The 16,800-nt window shown below is 42.3% G+C and overlaps 1 protein-coding gene across 1 annotated transcript in view; it reads right to left on the bottom strand.

Moving 5' to 3' along the window:
* LOC135496098 (voltage-dependent calcium channel gamma-5 subunit-like) overlaps positions 1-16,800 on the bottom strand; it is a 42,101-nt gene that overhangs the window by 3,799 nt on the left and 21,502 nt on the right. The window contains exons 2-3 of the mRNA XM_064785236.1: positions 2,454-2,534; positions 402-542 (exon numbers count right to left, since the gene is read on the bottom strand). Of these exons, the coding sequence (XP_064641306.1) occupies positions 402-542; positions 2,454-2,534 (222 nt within the window). The remainder of the gene's footprint in view (positions 1-401; positions 543-2,453; positions 2,535-16,800) is intronic.

Below are 16,800 nucleotides of genomic sequence, written 5' to 3'. Positions count from 1 at the left end.
AAGATAGGTGTGGGTCTTGTTTGCTTGATGCCGACTTGCCATTGTGTCGGTAGTGCGTGCTTCGATATCACATTCCTTGAGAAGGAACCCATCTTGCAATTCATGGTCATTTATCTTTCCTGATCCATTTGGTTGGATCTGAGGTCAACCGAATCTTTTAACGCAGGCTACTTGTAATGGCTTAACACTTTCTTGAATGTAAGATACATTACCGGCTATATTATTGATCAGTTATATCAGTCTTTGTTAGTAAGGTTGAGACTCCACAACACAAAAGTATAAAAAACGCTTTAATCCTTCGATATCTCGAGGCCATTCATTATATTTTCAAAGGCGCGTTAACAGTGGCTAACGTTTTGCCTCCGTTGTGGAATCTAGATCTCAACCTCACTACTACCTACCTGATACTACGAATAATATTCCCGCTATAAATGTAAGCACTTTGGTTTTCTGTGTACATAGCCCAACGAAACTGATTATTTCTCCAATAAGCAACATCAACAAGCCAACCAAGGGAAAGATTGTCGACCGGCGCATGGACCCTGTAAGTAGAGCAGGAGGCTATATAAAGAACAATCAATGGTATTAATAGATACAATCGCGTCAATAGCTATTAATAGAAACAATTGCGGCTATAAATAGAAACCATCGGCGTTATATTTGGAAGTGATCTGTGTGGTTTACGATAGTGAAGTGATGAATCGAGTTCCGAAGTAAATGTCAGTAACCTGGGAGGCTCATTAATCCTGGGGAGCTGGCATGGACGAAGTCATTACCAGACATGTTCGAGTGCGGTAAGGTCGCAGTTGGTTGCTGTTCAACACAACAAGGAAATCGATTTGTGGGCATCTTTTAGGACGACAAGGAGACGCAAAGCTCACAGTGTGTACACTTTACATGTCACTCAAGTGAGTCCAGGTTCGATTTCGGGGAGGGCCAAGACTTGTGTATACGGTGTGGATGAACTGACTTGAAGCTGTGAAGGAACTGCTGCAAAACGAACTCCGGACTGAACAATGGCCGGACGGTGGGTTTAGAAGAAGCTATTACTATTGACACTTCGCAGTTTGACCGGTAAATGACAGAGCGAAAGTCCATCGCGTACAGTTCTGAACGAATGATACTGGCAATTGCTAGATGAACAAAAAATGATTTAGTCGATGTTCACTGCTCGATACGAGTTTTTGTGAATTCGGCAGCAGGACACGGCAGATTGGTTGCTTTTTTCCACTATTTCATAACTCATTTTGTCCAATAACTGCTCCATATTGATCGATGGAATATGGAGTCATCCGATGCTATGTTCATAAAAAAGTTGAAAATATCCATAAAATATCCAGAATTGAGGACATTCCGGCAGTTATCGCTTTCAATCAAAAAAGAGAGCGGTGACTGCCGAATATATGATTGCAAACCATGATAAAGACTTGGTATTCTCGTGACATGAGCAGCGTAATACTTCTTTGCATTAAGACAGTCCGTGTTTGCATCAATGTAGATCTCCTTTCTCATTTGGTGACAAGTGGTAAGCGTACTGTCCATGGTACATGGATCTTATCTTCCTCACAATACTTTTAATTTCTGTAGGAGATGAGCAAATCTTCTTCATTACACTATATTGTTATGGAATCCTGACTTCATATGACCAGGGTATATTGATAACCAACAAACAGCACTAATGACACTCTTAGCTCATGGCACGCATTCCCAAACTTATACCAAGGCGCCACCGCAAACGGCTATCACTTTGAGCGCCCAAATGTTGTAATTTGTCTTAAAGATCTCACGGGATGTATGTCTGTACTGTATTTTGTCTTCCTGGAGTGCATTGCAAGCAGCGCCAAAAAGACCATGTAAGAACCCAAGACAGTGAAAAGGTTCAATGCAGAGGTTACTTCACCACATCGACAATACTCGGCCTCGTACAACATGAGAGTGTGAAACCATCGGAATGCACTGTCACGTTATGCTATAAACCATATCGGAGCTGATTTGCTATTTTCCCCATAAAAGTATCAGTGGTTGTGTGATGTTGGCAAGTTCCTTATCTACCAACAGGTGACTCCTCCATCAACAAATCTCGAGTCCTCCTTCATAACAACACCACATCATTCAATATGCATCACAGAACTTGTAAGATTGCTCACACTCGATTGCTATCGTCTTTAAGATTGAATATTCATAGCCGAGATCTTACAGTTGCAGTTCCTCTTCTACTCGAGGTAAGAGAGGAACCAAATCTGTCATTCAAAGTGCTCGAAACACCTGAAGTAGTTACTCTTAAAGGGTTTCATTATGTTGGAAACTGCCCTGCCCGTACTGGCCGACTCGCTTGCCGTCCATGAGCTCCCAATACACCCCGGCTGTAGATGTAAGTTTACAAGCTGGTGAGGTAGTCATGCCAGTGTGAGGGTAGAAAGAAAAGAGCAAACACTTTACAATATGTAACTTACGTAATATCGTCTCTGTTGGTTCGAGCTCATCCTCTCCTACTGAGAAATATTTTATATAGCTGCATTGGGTCTTTTTGTTATCTGAAAGTAGAGAAGAACAAAAATAAAGGTATTTTGAATAAAACAAAGTACATGTAATAAGTGTTGATCAGGCTTTATCCAAACGCATTGCCAGACATGTTCTGGGATACCCAGTATTTAGCAATTGGTAGACGTAAAATGGCGTTAGAATTGTAACTACTCTGTAGCTATAGTGTGGTACCAGTATTGTGAAATCCCATTCCACCATCTTGTTCATAGAACTAAGCCATAACTTCCAGCTGCAAAAGAAGAAATTAGAATTTATGTATCCGAAGGAAAAGCATCTTAAATTTTCTCTCTTGCTCATAAATCTGTTCATTTTAAAGCGCATGGCTGCCTCTCCAGAGAACATTTCTCCTACGAATATAAATTGATGATTATTTAAGTTTAGTTGAAATTAAATATTCATGGTGTGATGTAGTTTCACTTGTCAAATTACGCCTCCAGTTATCGAGTGCAGTGATTTGAAGACAAGAGCGGCTGATTTCCCTTTTAGTAAGTTTTAGATTAGACCACGATTTACTAAATAATGCATATCAGGAGGGTTCGGATGAGGATATCCTTTGGTATGAAGAAGAGAACATGGCCTTTACTGTACTATTCACAATAATTGGAAGCTGCCAGTGACAGAAGTCAAAGGAGAAGGTCCCTCGCACTTTTGGTGGCTTAAACCGTCATGTTGCACTAAAGAAGAAGAAGACTATAGGCCCCTTGCTAGACAACACATAAACCACCTTGGGTCGAGAAAACAAACCATCTTTGGGTGGTCACGGTCAAAGACGCCAGACGATGCCTCCTTCGTGCCATTGTCTTGCGTCTTTGACCGTGAAAACAGGTTCCTTTTACTGACTTGTCCATTTGAAACCCAGTGTGTATATCCTGCTGCAATTGAAGGCCTTATATCGTGTGTCGAGCTCTAATGGTCTACATGTAGCTACCAGCAAGACGAAGCTAACATCATGAAGCTAATATCAGCTAACATAGCTTCATGCTACCAGTGAAAATGTCAGCTCTATGCTTCAGTACATGGAGCAAACGAGGTTGTTGACATGCCCATCATGTCTGACGATTTGCATATCCCTCCCTCAAAAGACCTTCTCAGCCCACACACTCTCCCTGAGGTCCTTTAATGAAGCACATAAGCGACTTCTCTACTGGGAAGAATGAACGCTCCGTGCATGAAGCCACCGGATTGAGATGATGCAATGGAATATGGAATTGACACTGTTGGAAGTTGAAGCCATTAATTTGAAATCGATGGAATGATTGGTAAGAGTACTTGTGGTCGGTCGATCCCTCACTTATGCTGCCAATTAACCAATCAATCCTTGAAACGGTATTTAAATGATGCATCGCAACACCGCCAAAACTAGACCTGCATCCGTTGTATTCAATCTAACAGTCACAAGAAAATGGCGATGGAATTTCGTTCGACATGCTTGATTGATTCTCCACATCCTCAAGGTTTGCTATTGGTGGGCTACTTTGTGCGCGCGGTATCCCAGAATCTCGACACTCATCAAAGTAACGCATGCCTTCATCATTACCGGTACTTTGGATGTCTGGCCTCAGATCATGTACGTCGAAGTGATGATTTGAATGAGGAACACAAACGCGCATCATTTGCGGGCCCACTCCGACGAGGCTAATGCCTTGTGTCCACAAAGCACCCTCATATCCAAGCCAAATGCCATTGGCTTGGGGTGATTTATTAGCCACTAAGGGATAGCTTTTATCTATAATACACATGTTTCAACCGTCTCTCCGATCTAAGCAGCCATTGTTGAATCCCCGTGATGATAGCGAACGCTCATGACGTGACTATCATAAGGGGAACATGAGTGGGCGGGGAATGCAAATGACTTATCGCTACACTAGACAAAGCGATAGGAGCAGCAGGTTGCTTAGAATGAGGCGAACGAAACCTTTTACAAGGAAATGTTGGTGGTAATCCTTCATGCAAAACTTGAAGCCAGCATGAGTTCACAATATGATGTACCAACCCCCTATCTTTACGCACTCACAAAGCAGAAGAAAATTACACTTTTTTGGATCTTCCGGATCGGTAATTCTTATTGGACAAGGTTTTTGAAAACCTCTGAAGTCAGTCCACCTCACCGCAGAAGTTGGCCCTGCCCATAACTAGATATCCCGCTGCGTTTACTTTTAAATGTGACATTTTTATTCTCGCGGAAATGAAACTCGACGTTGATAAACTAATCAGAGGCATCCAAAAGCGGCCGCCTGATCTGGCGCGCAATATCATCACCCATCACGGGAGTCTTTTTTTCTTAAGCCGTTGCACACACTTTGCCGTCTTGGAAGCGTATTATCATGGTCTTTGTACTATTTAAAGGTTTCCCGACATCACAGACCGAATATTGATCTGGAAAACGAAATATGAGTTGGCGATATCAGACAACTCTGGATAAAAATGACGAATAAGGCAGCTTCCGTAATGGTCTTAAGCAGTCGTAGTTGTCTTTTACGAAAGGATGCTCGAAGAGAAAAAAGGACTTCTGTGTCTTACTGATGTCTTCATAGAAAAAATGTGGCTTATTCACCATCATTTACAGCTCTCAAATAGCTAATGACAGGATCAAGATTCCTCGTCGATTCCATACCAGATGAGCCATTCCGTTCACTGGACACTCGTCAACAGAGTTGGTGAGATTCTCCATCGAAATCCCTCGGCCAGTGAAACCTTCTTCAGAGTCGTGTAGTTGCTACGATAGCCCTGAGAACTTAAAATGTTCTTAATAAACGCATCATTCTCTTGTTGCATGCTTATACGATCGTTGAATGCTTGACTGTATTACATGGTGTTTAAACATAATGCACACGACACATTACATGGCATGGCTCACGAGTCTGATCGGCATCCAATTGATCTTTGATTAGTGTTTGTTCATAGCCAGAAAGCAGACCGGCCCTGATTGCACATGAGGCAAATAGTTTTACCCGTGGTTTGACATGATTGCTTCGTATTGCGTTACGCCGATTTGATCAGCGGCCCACTCCCATAAACGTAAACGATTTATGATGATTGCATTTCATGTCGTGCAAGAGTTTGAGCATGTCCAGCTACGGTGTAACTTTAAAGTGACATTTGACTTATGGGGTTTTTGCCAGGCCATATTGCAGCAGTGCAGTGATTACGGTATGAATTGGTCGCTTTTTATTGCGTGACTTTGCCACCGGCTTGGACGACATCGATAGTTCGAAAGGGTAGTGGACATACAACGTCGTTGACGGACGACCGATGTGTATATCAATAGAAAGCTAGCATTATCAAGTGAAGTCTAGGCCGAGTTGTCCACGATCACATTAGCCTGAAAGAGTCTTTAAGTCTTGTAAAATTGTAATAGGATGAACTCAAAGAATTGACATTCCAGTGCAGCTGACCAAAGGGACCAGGTAATGTTTTAGCTTGCTTGCAAGTGATCAATAATGCCTCGTCTCCCAGCCTGATCAGATGGAAGCGGTGGACAGGTAATTAGATAAAGTGACCAGGGGTCATCAAAACACCGATCGACGTTGATAACATTGGAGACCATTAGGTCAATGCAATTGTCATTATCAGCGACTGCAGAAGGTAATTATGGTCATCCTGAGGGTAACTTGGGATCGAAAACTGATGTGGTGTCACATGCGGTTAGCGGTGGCCGAGCCATTTTCATATTAGCGTAACAGGATAAATGCTATTATTTTCGTTGTACGTTGGCTGACGATGAATGAAGATGGGGTAAAATGAGGGTTCACATTTCAAAACGCCTTGTAATGTTCTTTCATTCGGTTTACGCTAGTTTAGCTCTCACTTAATCAAACACACTCTAATTAGAAAGGAGTTGTACGACTGAACCGAAGTCTGACTGACGCAAATGACTTAACATCTTCTCGCTAACTTTGATCCGTGAGTGACTCTCAAAGGCACCTTAAAGCAAAATGGTTTTCTGTACTCCATATCGTAGAACAGAAACTAGGCAATAAAAGCCGCTGCAGACGGAAAGTAGACAAAGCTTCGTGGTTGGAGTGTACCATCGTATGATGGAGGTACGCCGGAACTGATGGAGGTACGCCGGAACTGATGGAGGTACGCCGGAACAGATGGTGGCGAACCAGGAAGTGAATAAAGAGCCATTTCAAGACAATACAAAGTAAAAGTCACACATACGCCAACTCTATTGACAGGAATTGAATATTCACGCAATTTTCATAATGCAGAGAAGAGACTGGTACAGAATAAGATTAGTGTCTGATTTTCGATGTGGTCCACGGGGGCAGTGCGGTGATTAGACCCCATGGGAGACGTCCGCGTGACATATCTACCTCGTATCGGCGTTTGGATTACCACCGTTCGATTGGATCAAATACCAGTAACTTGATTGGTGGATTGACTAATTCACCACGTTTACCCTTTGTCGAAAGGATGTTTCGCATCAATGAAGTCTGTCAGGGATTCGCGTTTTCCAAATGACGCTTCTACCGTTTACCACATCCAAGCCTACCTTTCACAGACGGACGGATATGTTTTTCGTCAAAATACGGAGGTGCCAACGGACATGTACGTCCACGGACACAGAAATAAGGGACTATTTTGATGGATGTCTTGGAATAAATACGTCTATTCCTGATCGGGAAAGTGTGTGTGCTCGACTTCTTAGAAAGAACTTCACCACAGGGAATTCACTGCTAAATTACATACATTCGTGTTAGAAATTTTTATCGAAATGATTGGATTTTCGTTGGCCCCAAAGACCCTGAAGTCATTTTTATATAAATACACCGCCAGGCTAAACGATTCTCAAGTCTCGAATTCATAATTTGAAAACGCAGCCCTCATATTTGATAGACTTTCAACTGGTGCTTCAGATCCCATGCTCGGGGAACAGCCGTGCCCCTGACAATTAGGTAACTTGAGGAGATTGGTGACGCTGAGCCCATCTGCATACTTTGTATATTCTGTCAAATGTTCATGGCCTGCTTCAGCAAACGACGGCCATTTTGGAAGACATCTTGGTTTTCATATAATGTTCAATACTGATATGTTGTCACGACCCTGATTATAACAGCTGAAAGAAATTTAAGAATTATTTCGATTAGACAGCGGCAAACGGAGATACAAATCAACCACGCATTGTATTGCTTTGTTATTGTCCCAGCTCCTTCAGACGTACAAAACTTGACTGAAATTGTCAAATAGACACATCTCTCCATAATAATATACGGGCTCCTTATCCGAGTCCTACTCAAAGATAACCCTCTTGCCAATATCCCAATATTCATAACAACATTACCCGTACAATTCATCTCCTGTCAGGGCGCAACCAATATCGCTCAGCAACTAATATGGCCGGTGGAGACCTGCCAAGTGCTCAGTCTTACGCAGTGATACTCCTATCTAAGCTTATCTCGTAGGTATGATATATTTACTTAAATCAAATTGATGATATGCGCGAGACATTGTATTTGGAGATGGAAGACGCCGGATTATTCCATCTGGCAATTTGACATTGACGCGAAGCTGATTTCTTGGAAATTATACATTTCAAATTGGAATAAGGAAGGATGCCCATTTTACGCTAGTTGAAATAATCTTCAAAGGTCGGGTCTTTTACAAGGTTCCATCACGTTAAATTGCATTTTCCATCTTGGCGGTGATTTTTCATCCGAGTCGTCTCCCCTTGAGATATATTACAATTCAATTACTCCGTCCATTATGCCTGTATAGCTGATAAAGTAATCCATTACAGCAGTGGGGCAGGGTGTACATGGGAGGCGATAGGAGGCGAAGGGGGAATCTCCTCAGGGGACACCAAGGTCGGCCTGATCACCGTCACATTCTTAGGAACTAAATATCATATCTTTTTTGGCAAAATATAACACCAAGATGCCAATTTTGAAAATCTGGTTCGCTTTACCATTCTTTCTTTTGTCCGTTTATTAGGGGATTACAGGCAAATCATGCAGATGCAATAACGCTCATTCCCAGGCCTATAGGCAACCTCTTCTCCTAATATTTTTGCACAGAATGCAGCACCATACACCTTCTTAAAACTAAGACAGTGAGAGACGAACCACAGTTACGAGCAACAGGTCGACTGAGTCAGCAGTGGAATACCCTATGAGTGATCCGTATTCTGTATTCTTAACAGAACATCATCAAAAGACATTATGTCCGTTAGATAAATGTAAATGGGTGGCAGAACGTGCTCTACAGTTTGATCCCCCTAAGAGGAAACGTGTTTGTTAAACGAACCAGTTAGTTGGTAATAACAGGGGGCTGCTGAGGTGACATACATAGTGCTACGATCATCAGTGTGTTGAATGGTGACTCGTCTCAAGTGAGAGGGGAGATAATGAAGCGCCGTGGTTCCTGTTGTTATGCCAGCCGGTGTAATTCCATCTCCCTCCCTCTATTTGATTAATTGAACGGATTGCTATCCTTGGTGAATGGGGCTAAATGCAAAGGGAACCCCTACATATCAATCTAACTTTGCCAATGATGCCAGGTCTCTTATCATGGTTCATTTCGGGATAGCTCAGCACAATGAACACCTCGTAACCAACGCCACGTTTTCTCATTATTGCCATAGGGTGATATGTTTAAAGTGCTATGATTTTTCCAGTAACGACCGCTGGCAACTGTTCATGAAGGTCCATAAAAGACAACATTGTCATCACCGAATCATCAAACAATACATGTTGACCCTCAATGTATTGACATTGCTCAGTTCACAGCGGAGGCTAAGGAGGCAATACCGCTGGAAGTTCAGTATGTTAACAGTATGACTTGAGGCACCATAATCCTTGGTTGTTGAATCGAAGTGCTCGAACAGATACAATTAGAGATGAAAGTTATAGGGGAGAATGGTGTACAGCTATGTAGAGTAGGTGACGCCCTGCAACGTCAGTGTGTTGATTTTGACAATGACATCCACCAAACGTTGAAGTTACAGGTAGTTCGGGACGTAAATGCGTCGAATAGGCCTATAAGATCTCAATAAGTGCTAAGGCAGAATGTGTTAATCCAATTGTTCTTGAACAACACGAGGGTAGATGGAATGTTGCACATAATCCGAGGAAGAGCTAGCGCAGCTGCAGTTTATCTCCGCCGAGTTACACAGCAGTTCACTTGTAGCAGGCTGTAATTGCAACTTCGTCATCTCAATACCAATACAGTAGCATCCTTTTGCTCATGTTACTTGCGCATGTGCGAAATTTGGGGTCTAATTTGCCTAAACCGCCTCCGAAATAAGTGCCAGTTGGGATTCGCATGCAGGATTTGCTGGGGCTACTTGTAAACATAATTTAGTGTAATGAGGGTTCCTCCCGGAGGAGAGGATTATTTTTTATGTGACGTCTTTAAACAGCCTTCCGGGAAATTCACGCCGGAATTGGGGAGATAGAAAGAGTGCACATAGGTCGTATATAATCAGGATGACTGTAGGAGTTTCAGTTCTTAAGACGTTGGCAAAACTTATATGCAGAACCCTTTCGAATGAAAGTGATAACTGTTGTCTTAACCATGAGAGGAGAGCCGGTGAGATACTGCAATGATCCCACGCCCCACGCGACCAACATATCCCTATTCCACTATGTACACTCGGACCAAAGTCACGAGTAGAACTGACTCGATGTCACGAAACCACTCTTGGTGCCTTCACTTCACCCACATCATCAACTCTAACTCCGTTTGCTAGATGTTGTTTTAATAGCCATCCTCCACTGACTAGTATTGCCACAGATACTGCAGGCTATTCTTCTCGGCGAATGATCATCTTTGCCACAACATAACATAAAGTTTGCCTATCAGCAGACTCGAAATTATAATGTATTTTCTCTGATTTTCCGCTCTGGGTCATTAGACAACTTTGTGACTTGATGATCAAATTTTCCAACTCATTTCCATGGTAACGGTAACTTAATGTGACAAATATTGTCATGAGAATGAAACTAGTGCCTTGGGTGATCGAGCCTGGTGGGAAGTAATTTGGCGATAACTAGATAGTCACCTCCTACCATTATCATATATCACATCATGGACCCGCCCAGCATCTAGTAAAGCCATGTCACGGTGGAACCACCAAGTATCTAGTAAGGCGATGGCAGTATGGAACCACCGGGTATGTAGAAGGGCCATGTCACGGTGGAACCACCAAGTATCTAGTAAGGCGATGGCAGTATGGAACCACCGGGTATGCAGAAGGGAGGTGGCACCATGGAGCTACCATGTGTCTAGTAAGGCAATGGCAACATGGTCCCGCCAAATATATTGTAATTGAAAATCATAAAGCTAATAATGTAGGGCTAATATTTATCTCTAGCCGCAAATTTTATAGTATTTATTTGGAATCAACGTAATGACATTCCTATCCAATGCAACCCAAGACAAATTCCTATTCAGTGGCAGAAAAGTCACGACCATCTCTTAGCTAGTTTTGCTGATAACTGAATTAGAGAAGAGGATAATAACCGTGTAAGCTCGCCTGAGGATGTTGGCGATATAAGGGGATTCTGTCCTTGACAGAGATTGCCAAGAGCCCTTTGATAATGAGTTTATATCAGGTATCCAGAAGTCACACTTTTTGACGAGTAATACTAGTACCTCAACTATAGAGAAAAACTTCTTAAGCGGAATTGAACATTGTCTGTATGGGCAACGACCTCTCAATGAGTTGGCGAATTCATCACTGTCTTGACTTTGAACACTTGAAGTCCACCAAATCTTCCTTTCTATTCTAAACGGCGACATAAATAACTTTCCTATCAACAACAATTTGAGTGTAAATGTAAGATGAAGATGAATAAAATGCCGGGCCTACCTATTTACACATTGGTATCATTTCTTGTTTCTCTGTGTTACTGCTATTACAATGCCAGATGTAACATCCTGTTTTTGAAGAAGACTGCTGTACCATCTGGGCTGTGTGAATTGACCTCTTATAACCAATTGATTTCACCATTATCGTTGGATTAGTAATGACATGCAGTCTTCTAAGTCTTCGGAGATCAAAATGGTAATGGCCGTCTCTAACCAAACCTTTTCTACACGTTTGAAACGCCTTCACCCCTCCCCTACCCTCCCCCGTGCCACAATTGTGTTGATCCTTGCCATGGATATGCGAGAATGCAGATTGCCCCGACGCCATTTGACCTAATTGTCATCACCATGGAAACGAAACTACAGATACATTCCTGGGACACCGGTAATTTTGTATTTTATTGTCGTTCAGACATCGATGAAAATGGGCTGGGGAGAGCTCCATGTCACGGAAATAATGGAACCTGTTGGCTCGATACAATATCTGGCATTTGAGTTCGAATAAGAAGATAGATGACTGCTGTTGTTTTTTTGTTACAATGTCTATAACACCAAATGCAGTTCAACTTGAACATGTGTAGACAAAGAGCAGGCCAACTGACACGGAGGCGCCACCTTACCATGACTTCTCAGGGATAAGTAGAAACGTCATACTTACTTTCATGCATCGATGTAGAACACGTTACTGCTTCTACTGTCCTAGCGGTTTAGTAAAGGGAAAACCTGGCGCCCATCACCAGCTTCTAATAAACTACATAAACTGCTCCCATGCATGAATACATTTTACGGTTTCTACTGTCTTGTTTAGTAGAGAAACAGTTCTGGCTTCAATGCATGAGAAAACCCTCACAGCTCTGGAGATTTACTAGACACCATTGTTTTCCATGCATGCAACAAGCTTCACAGTCTAAAGATTTAGTGGATACGATGTTGTTCGCATGGCTTCACTTACTCCGACAGCCTCATCTCTCAACGCCAGGTCATTAGTTGATTGCCTTCTTCTAATGTTTTCAATGTAATTACCTTGCCAAGTGATAAAGCACTGAACGTTCTGTTTTGACACAATGATGTCAGAAGCCGTTAAAGAGAACACTCCCTCTTCTAACTGGATTCCCAACCAAGTATTGCTGAACTTGAGATAACTCAGATCACTGGTACGTTTGCCTTAGACTTCCTTACTAATATAACCGGCACGCTCACGTAACCAGTGTCGGTCGGTTATGATTATTTTCGTAGAGAAGACAAATCAGAAGAAAGTAAGCAAGAGAAAACCAATGTTTCGCATTTTCAGCAGCAAATTGACTGAGAATGTCTTCTTTCTGCAGTGGAAGTCTTAAAACATCGCCTGTATTTCATAGAGGATCACTCACTCACTCACCATCAAGATAAGACTTGCGGTTTTTAACCTCATTTCAATCTATCCCAGCAAGTCCAAAATACCAACCTTACAGATAGTGATGTTGTAGTCATTGTGTGTTCAGATGCCTCAGTCATGTTCGCCACTACCGACAATAGCATCTCGTACAAATCCTTTTAGGTAGACTTGGGTGCTAGGAATACCAATAAAAACAAAAGCACGCACAGTCTATTATCCGATATTCTGGAGAATTGTGGCAGTGCAGTGTTATGGAAGTGGTCACTTGTGGCTTGATCTAATAGCCATACAGACATGCTTATATTAGCCTACTTATATATCAGCTCAGTGCTCGGTTAACTGACCAATCTTCTGTTAACTGACGCTGCACTATTTTATGACAAGACAACCTGGAGTACGGTCTCGGTTCGTCTAAGGAATGCAACGTTTCTGATGGAATATTTCATATTTCATTTTACTGCTGAAACCAGTCAGATTTAGCGCTGCATGTATGTAAGTCTCATTATCATTATCATAATTGCAATCTTATGGGTTTGTTCGAGTCAAATAACGAGGTTTCTGTGATAATGAGGAGTAAGACCAGATTGATGAGTTAAGGGAATGTATTCAATCCCGCCATGCCTAGGAATCATCACAGCAGCAGAAAGTCCTCAACATTACTGCTTCAAGACATGTTGTTTACGTTACCAGGGTCAGTGTGGCTAATGATGACGCCATTCCCAACCGACCAATCAAAAATGACTTATGGCCGCTTTGCGTCTGTTCTCAATTTTAACGCCCGGTTTCCATCCATACAAAAAGTAATTGACTACAAATACAAGGGCAGTTTCTTCACAGTAAAGTGTGTGGGACTTAAATGGCGAATATTCTACCAATATTATCGGAAGTTGTATTACTATTCACCTATAGCCATCGTTTTGATATACAAGTATTTGAAATAATGTGTGGTATGATGAGGTTAAACCACCGGTGTTGTTATTGTTATGAATTATGGACATGGTAATCAGAATTTTCTTAAAAACCAAGCTTACCATTATTGGACTTGTAATGAACGGTATACTAAGGGGAATGCCTGCTCCTTGCAATTTATAGGTAAAGTGAACTCCGCGTGTCTACAAATAATTGAATCAAATGCTGGGCTCTCCCAGGGACGACACTAGCTAAACTAAGGCTTTACGTGATACAGATCTTGAACCCGAAACAAAATTGGAATGTGGCAGAAGAAACGTACTTTTCCGGCCGGCCAGAGGGTCATATATTTGATGTGATGTTGGAGGATCGGGATTGGCACACTAGCACCTTGGAACAGCGCAACAGCATCTAACATGTCTAATTCTCACAAAGTCAAGGAAATCTTTCATGTGAACGTTTGGTCGACAAAGCACCCAGGCGACCAATCGTGTTGCCACCCCCACTTACCGTTCTCACCTGCCTTCCCTGCGCATGCAGCCGGCGAGGCGATCATCGTTGTCCAGCGCTAACGCTGCGAGCCAACATGTAATCGACCATCGCTATGCGAAAGCAATGCATGAGCGCAGTAGACTTCTCCGGTGCAAAGGCGAAGATGACGTAGGTAGAATGGCCGAGTTCGAGATATGGGATCGCTTGTAATACACGCGTAAGTCAGGTTTCATGATCAGAAGTATAGTCGAACAAGCGACATCGAAATCTAAATCAATCAGAGACGAGGGCGAATGTCAACGAGCGCTCAAATTCTAGGTAAGCAGGCACATCTTCATGAGATATAGGTTCAGACTGATGAACTGTGAAGACGTGAAGCGAATGCACCACTTCCCTGGCACCTCACATCAGATCGGCATCAATTCTGGTGATCGTCGCATGTCGCTATTGTATTGTTATCAATACATTTCTATAAAGTTATTTCAGCGTGAAACCGTCTCATGTTTGATATATATGAGTGGGTAAAGGCTTTTTATTGATTAAGATAACCACTCGATAACCTCGAGTACTCTTTTTCCAGACAGCTGGCATGTATTCTAGTAGGTGGATAGTGCTCATTGTACAGTCAATTAGTCAGTTCGGCCGACAACTCCATCATTATTTACAAAAGTGCATCAACAGTTCATTCGCACTCAACCACTGCATTCTTTTGAAAACATCTTACCCCTGACAATGTTCTCTCTGCACGAATTCTGAAAGAAATGAAGACATACATGTATACTGCCATCCTGGAATCGAAGCTGTCTAGATCATAATGATCATCAGACAAGAAGTTGGCTGTCATCAACAGATTAACTTCCTCAACAATCAGAGGTACTCCATCACACCTGCCATTTATCTACACTGTACATCGTGCAAGTCACCCAAATTGATCTAATTCTGTATGTAGTGTACGCTATGTGTGGTAGTAACTTCACATGATTTGCCCTTCTTGGGGCACTGCATATAAAGAGACTTTCAGACTCTACGCCGGTTTAGATAAGGACTTGCTTCCTGGGTACATTATTGGCCTACTCCTTAGGGTTGTACAACTGTCAGTAAAAGTGCAACTTCCTCATTAAAGATTTTAAGTGAAATGAACGAAAGATAAATTAAACGTTCGATCGATTTTCCCACAAAAAGGAATGCACTTTTACATCAACATCAAGTTTTGGTGAACTCTCAAATGGCCTGTAAGAGGCCAATTTGCAAAGAACATATGGCGCATAAATATTCTTATATAAAAAAGCTGTTAGATCAGGCAGACAACAGAAACTTAAAAGAGAGAAACAAGGAATCTTCCCACTCTAAATACAGGTAAGCCATGCAAAACATTTGTCTTCTCCTTGTGTTTATAACCCGTTAGTTTGTTATGTTGATCCTAGCCAGGAAGAGATTGTATTGTATTGTAGGAAATTACCGGTCATTTCATTGCCAGGGTTTCAGCCAACATTTAGACAGCATCATCACTTACCATAATGGACGTAGAGGTGTAATAGTTTGTAGTCCAACTCCTCCATCAGTGTAGATCGGATGACAACCAAACTTCTCCTATGGTAGCGATATTGTAATTGGTTTCAGCAAATGGGCAGCCAACATGTGTAGGCCTATCTGAATTTCTTCATTTAAAAAGGGGCCTGCTAATGCTGACTAAGGTACGAGGTATATTGATATTGCCTCATCATCTCTATCGGACCAATTGATATACGCAAGCAACAGTAAAGGGTCCTGGCCTGTTAACAATTGGTAGTCCCTTCGATATGGCACCTTTATTATTGCATTAGATTTTCATTGCAATTCAATCTTTCGGCCTATTCAAAGTATAGCCCATTTCAACCTGCCTGCGTCACATGTATATTGCCAGAAAAGAAGCTTAGTCTACCTAAAAACGACTTTGAGCTTTACAACATTTTCATTATCAAGTATCAGCGACGATCTGCAGATTCAAGAAGATATGACGTATGGCCTACAAGTGAGTGAAAATGCTTTAAATGACACCATTCTTTCACTTTTTCTCTAATTTGTTTTCTTTCAGGAGCAATACGAACATGGCCCGTATGATGTGTTTGATGGTACTTCTGCTAGTCGCAACGGCATGTGTCTTACCCATCAGCAGTGGCCTCAAAAATGAGAACTTAGGGTTAGGGCACAAACACCATCCCGCACCCGCACCCGCACCACCCGCACCCACACCAGCACCCGAACACGCACACTGGGAGGCCTACCACTAGGCAACGAGAAACAGCACCACATTCAAGAGACCAGGTGACGATGACTACCGCGATGACTAAAAGCTATTCTATCATCATCATTGCAAGTCCCGACACGCCTTACAACAAAGTCCATCGCGAGCCCCGCCACGGTCGCCAACACGAACGCCCGCTACAGAACTAGTTCTGGCACAGCTGGCACAACTGGATTCGTAAATTCCGCTCAAAGAGACGGCAGATCCGAATGGCCCTGAATAAACATAATTTAAACCATCACTTTTCCATGTCAACTATTGATCTTAGGTGACCGCCTTTGCTGTAGAAGGGTTTTGTTGTAAAAAGCGTACTCATAACAGTCAGTTTTTGTTGTTGTTGTTTCTGTTCAACTTGAAGGCAGCGATGGGATGATGGCTATAA

Source organism: Lineus longissimus, chromosome 1 (assembly GCF_910592395.1).
Source record: "Lineus longissimus chromosome 1, tnLinLong1.2, whole genome shotgun sequence".
In the NCBI taxonomy this organism is placed as follows: Eukaryota; Metazoa; Nemertea; class Pilidiophora; order Heteronemertea; family Lineidae; genus Lineus; species Lineus longissimus.
The sequence above is the reverse complement of the archived record's forward strand: the minus strand, read 5'-3'. Positions and strand labels throughout refer to the sequence as shown.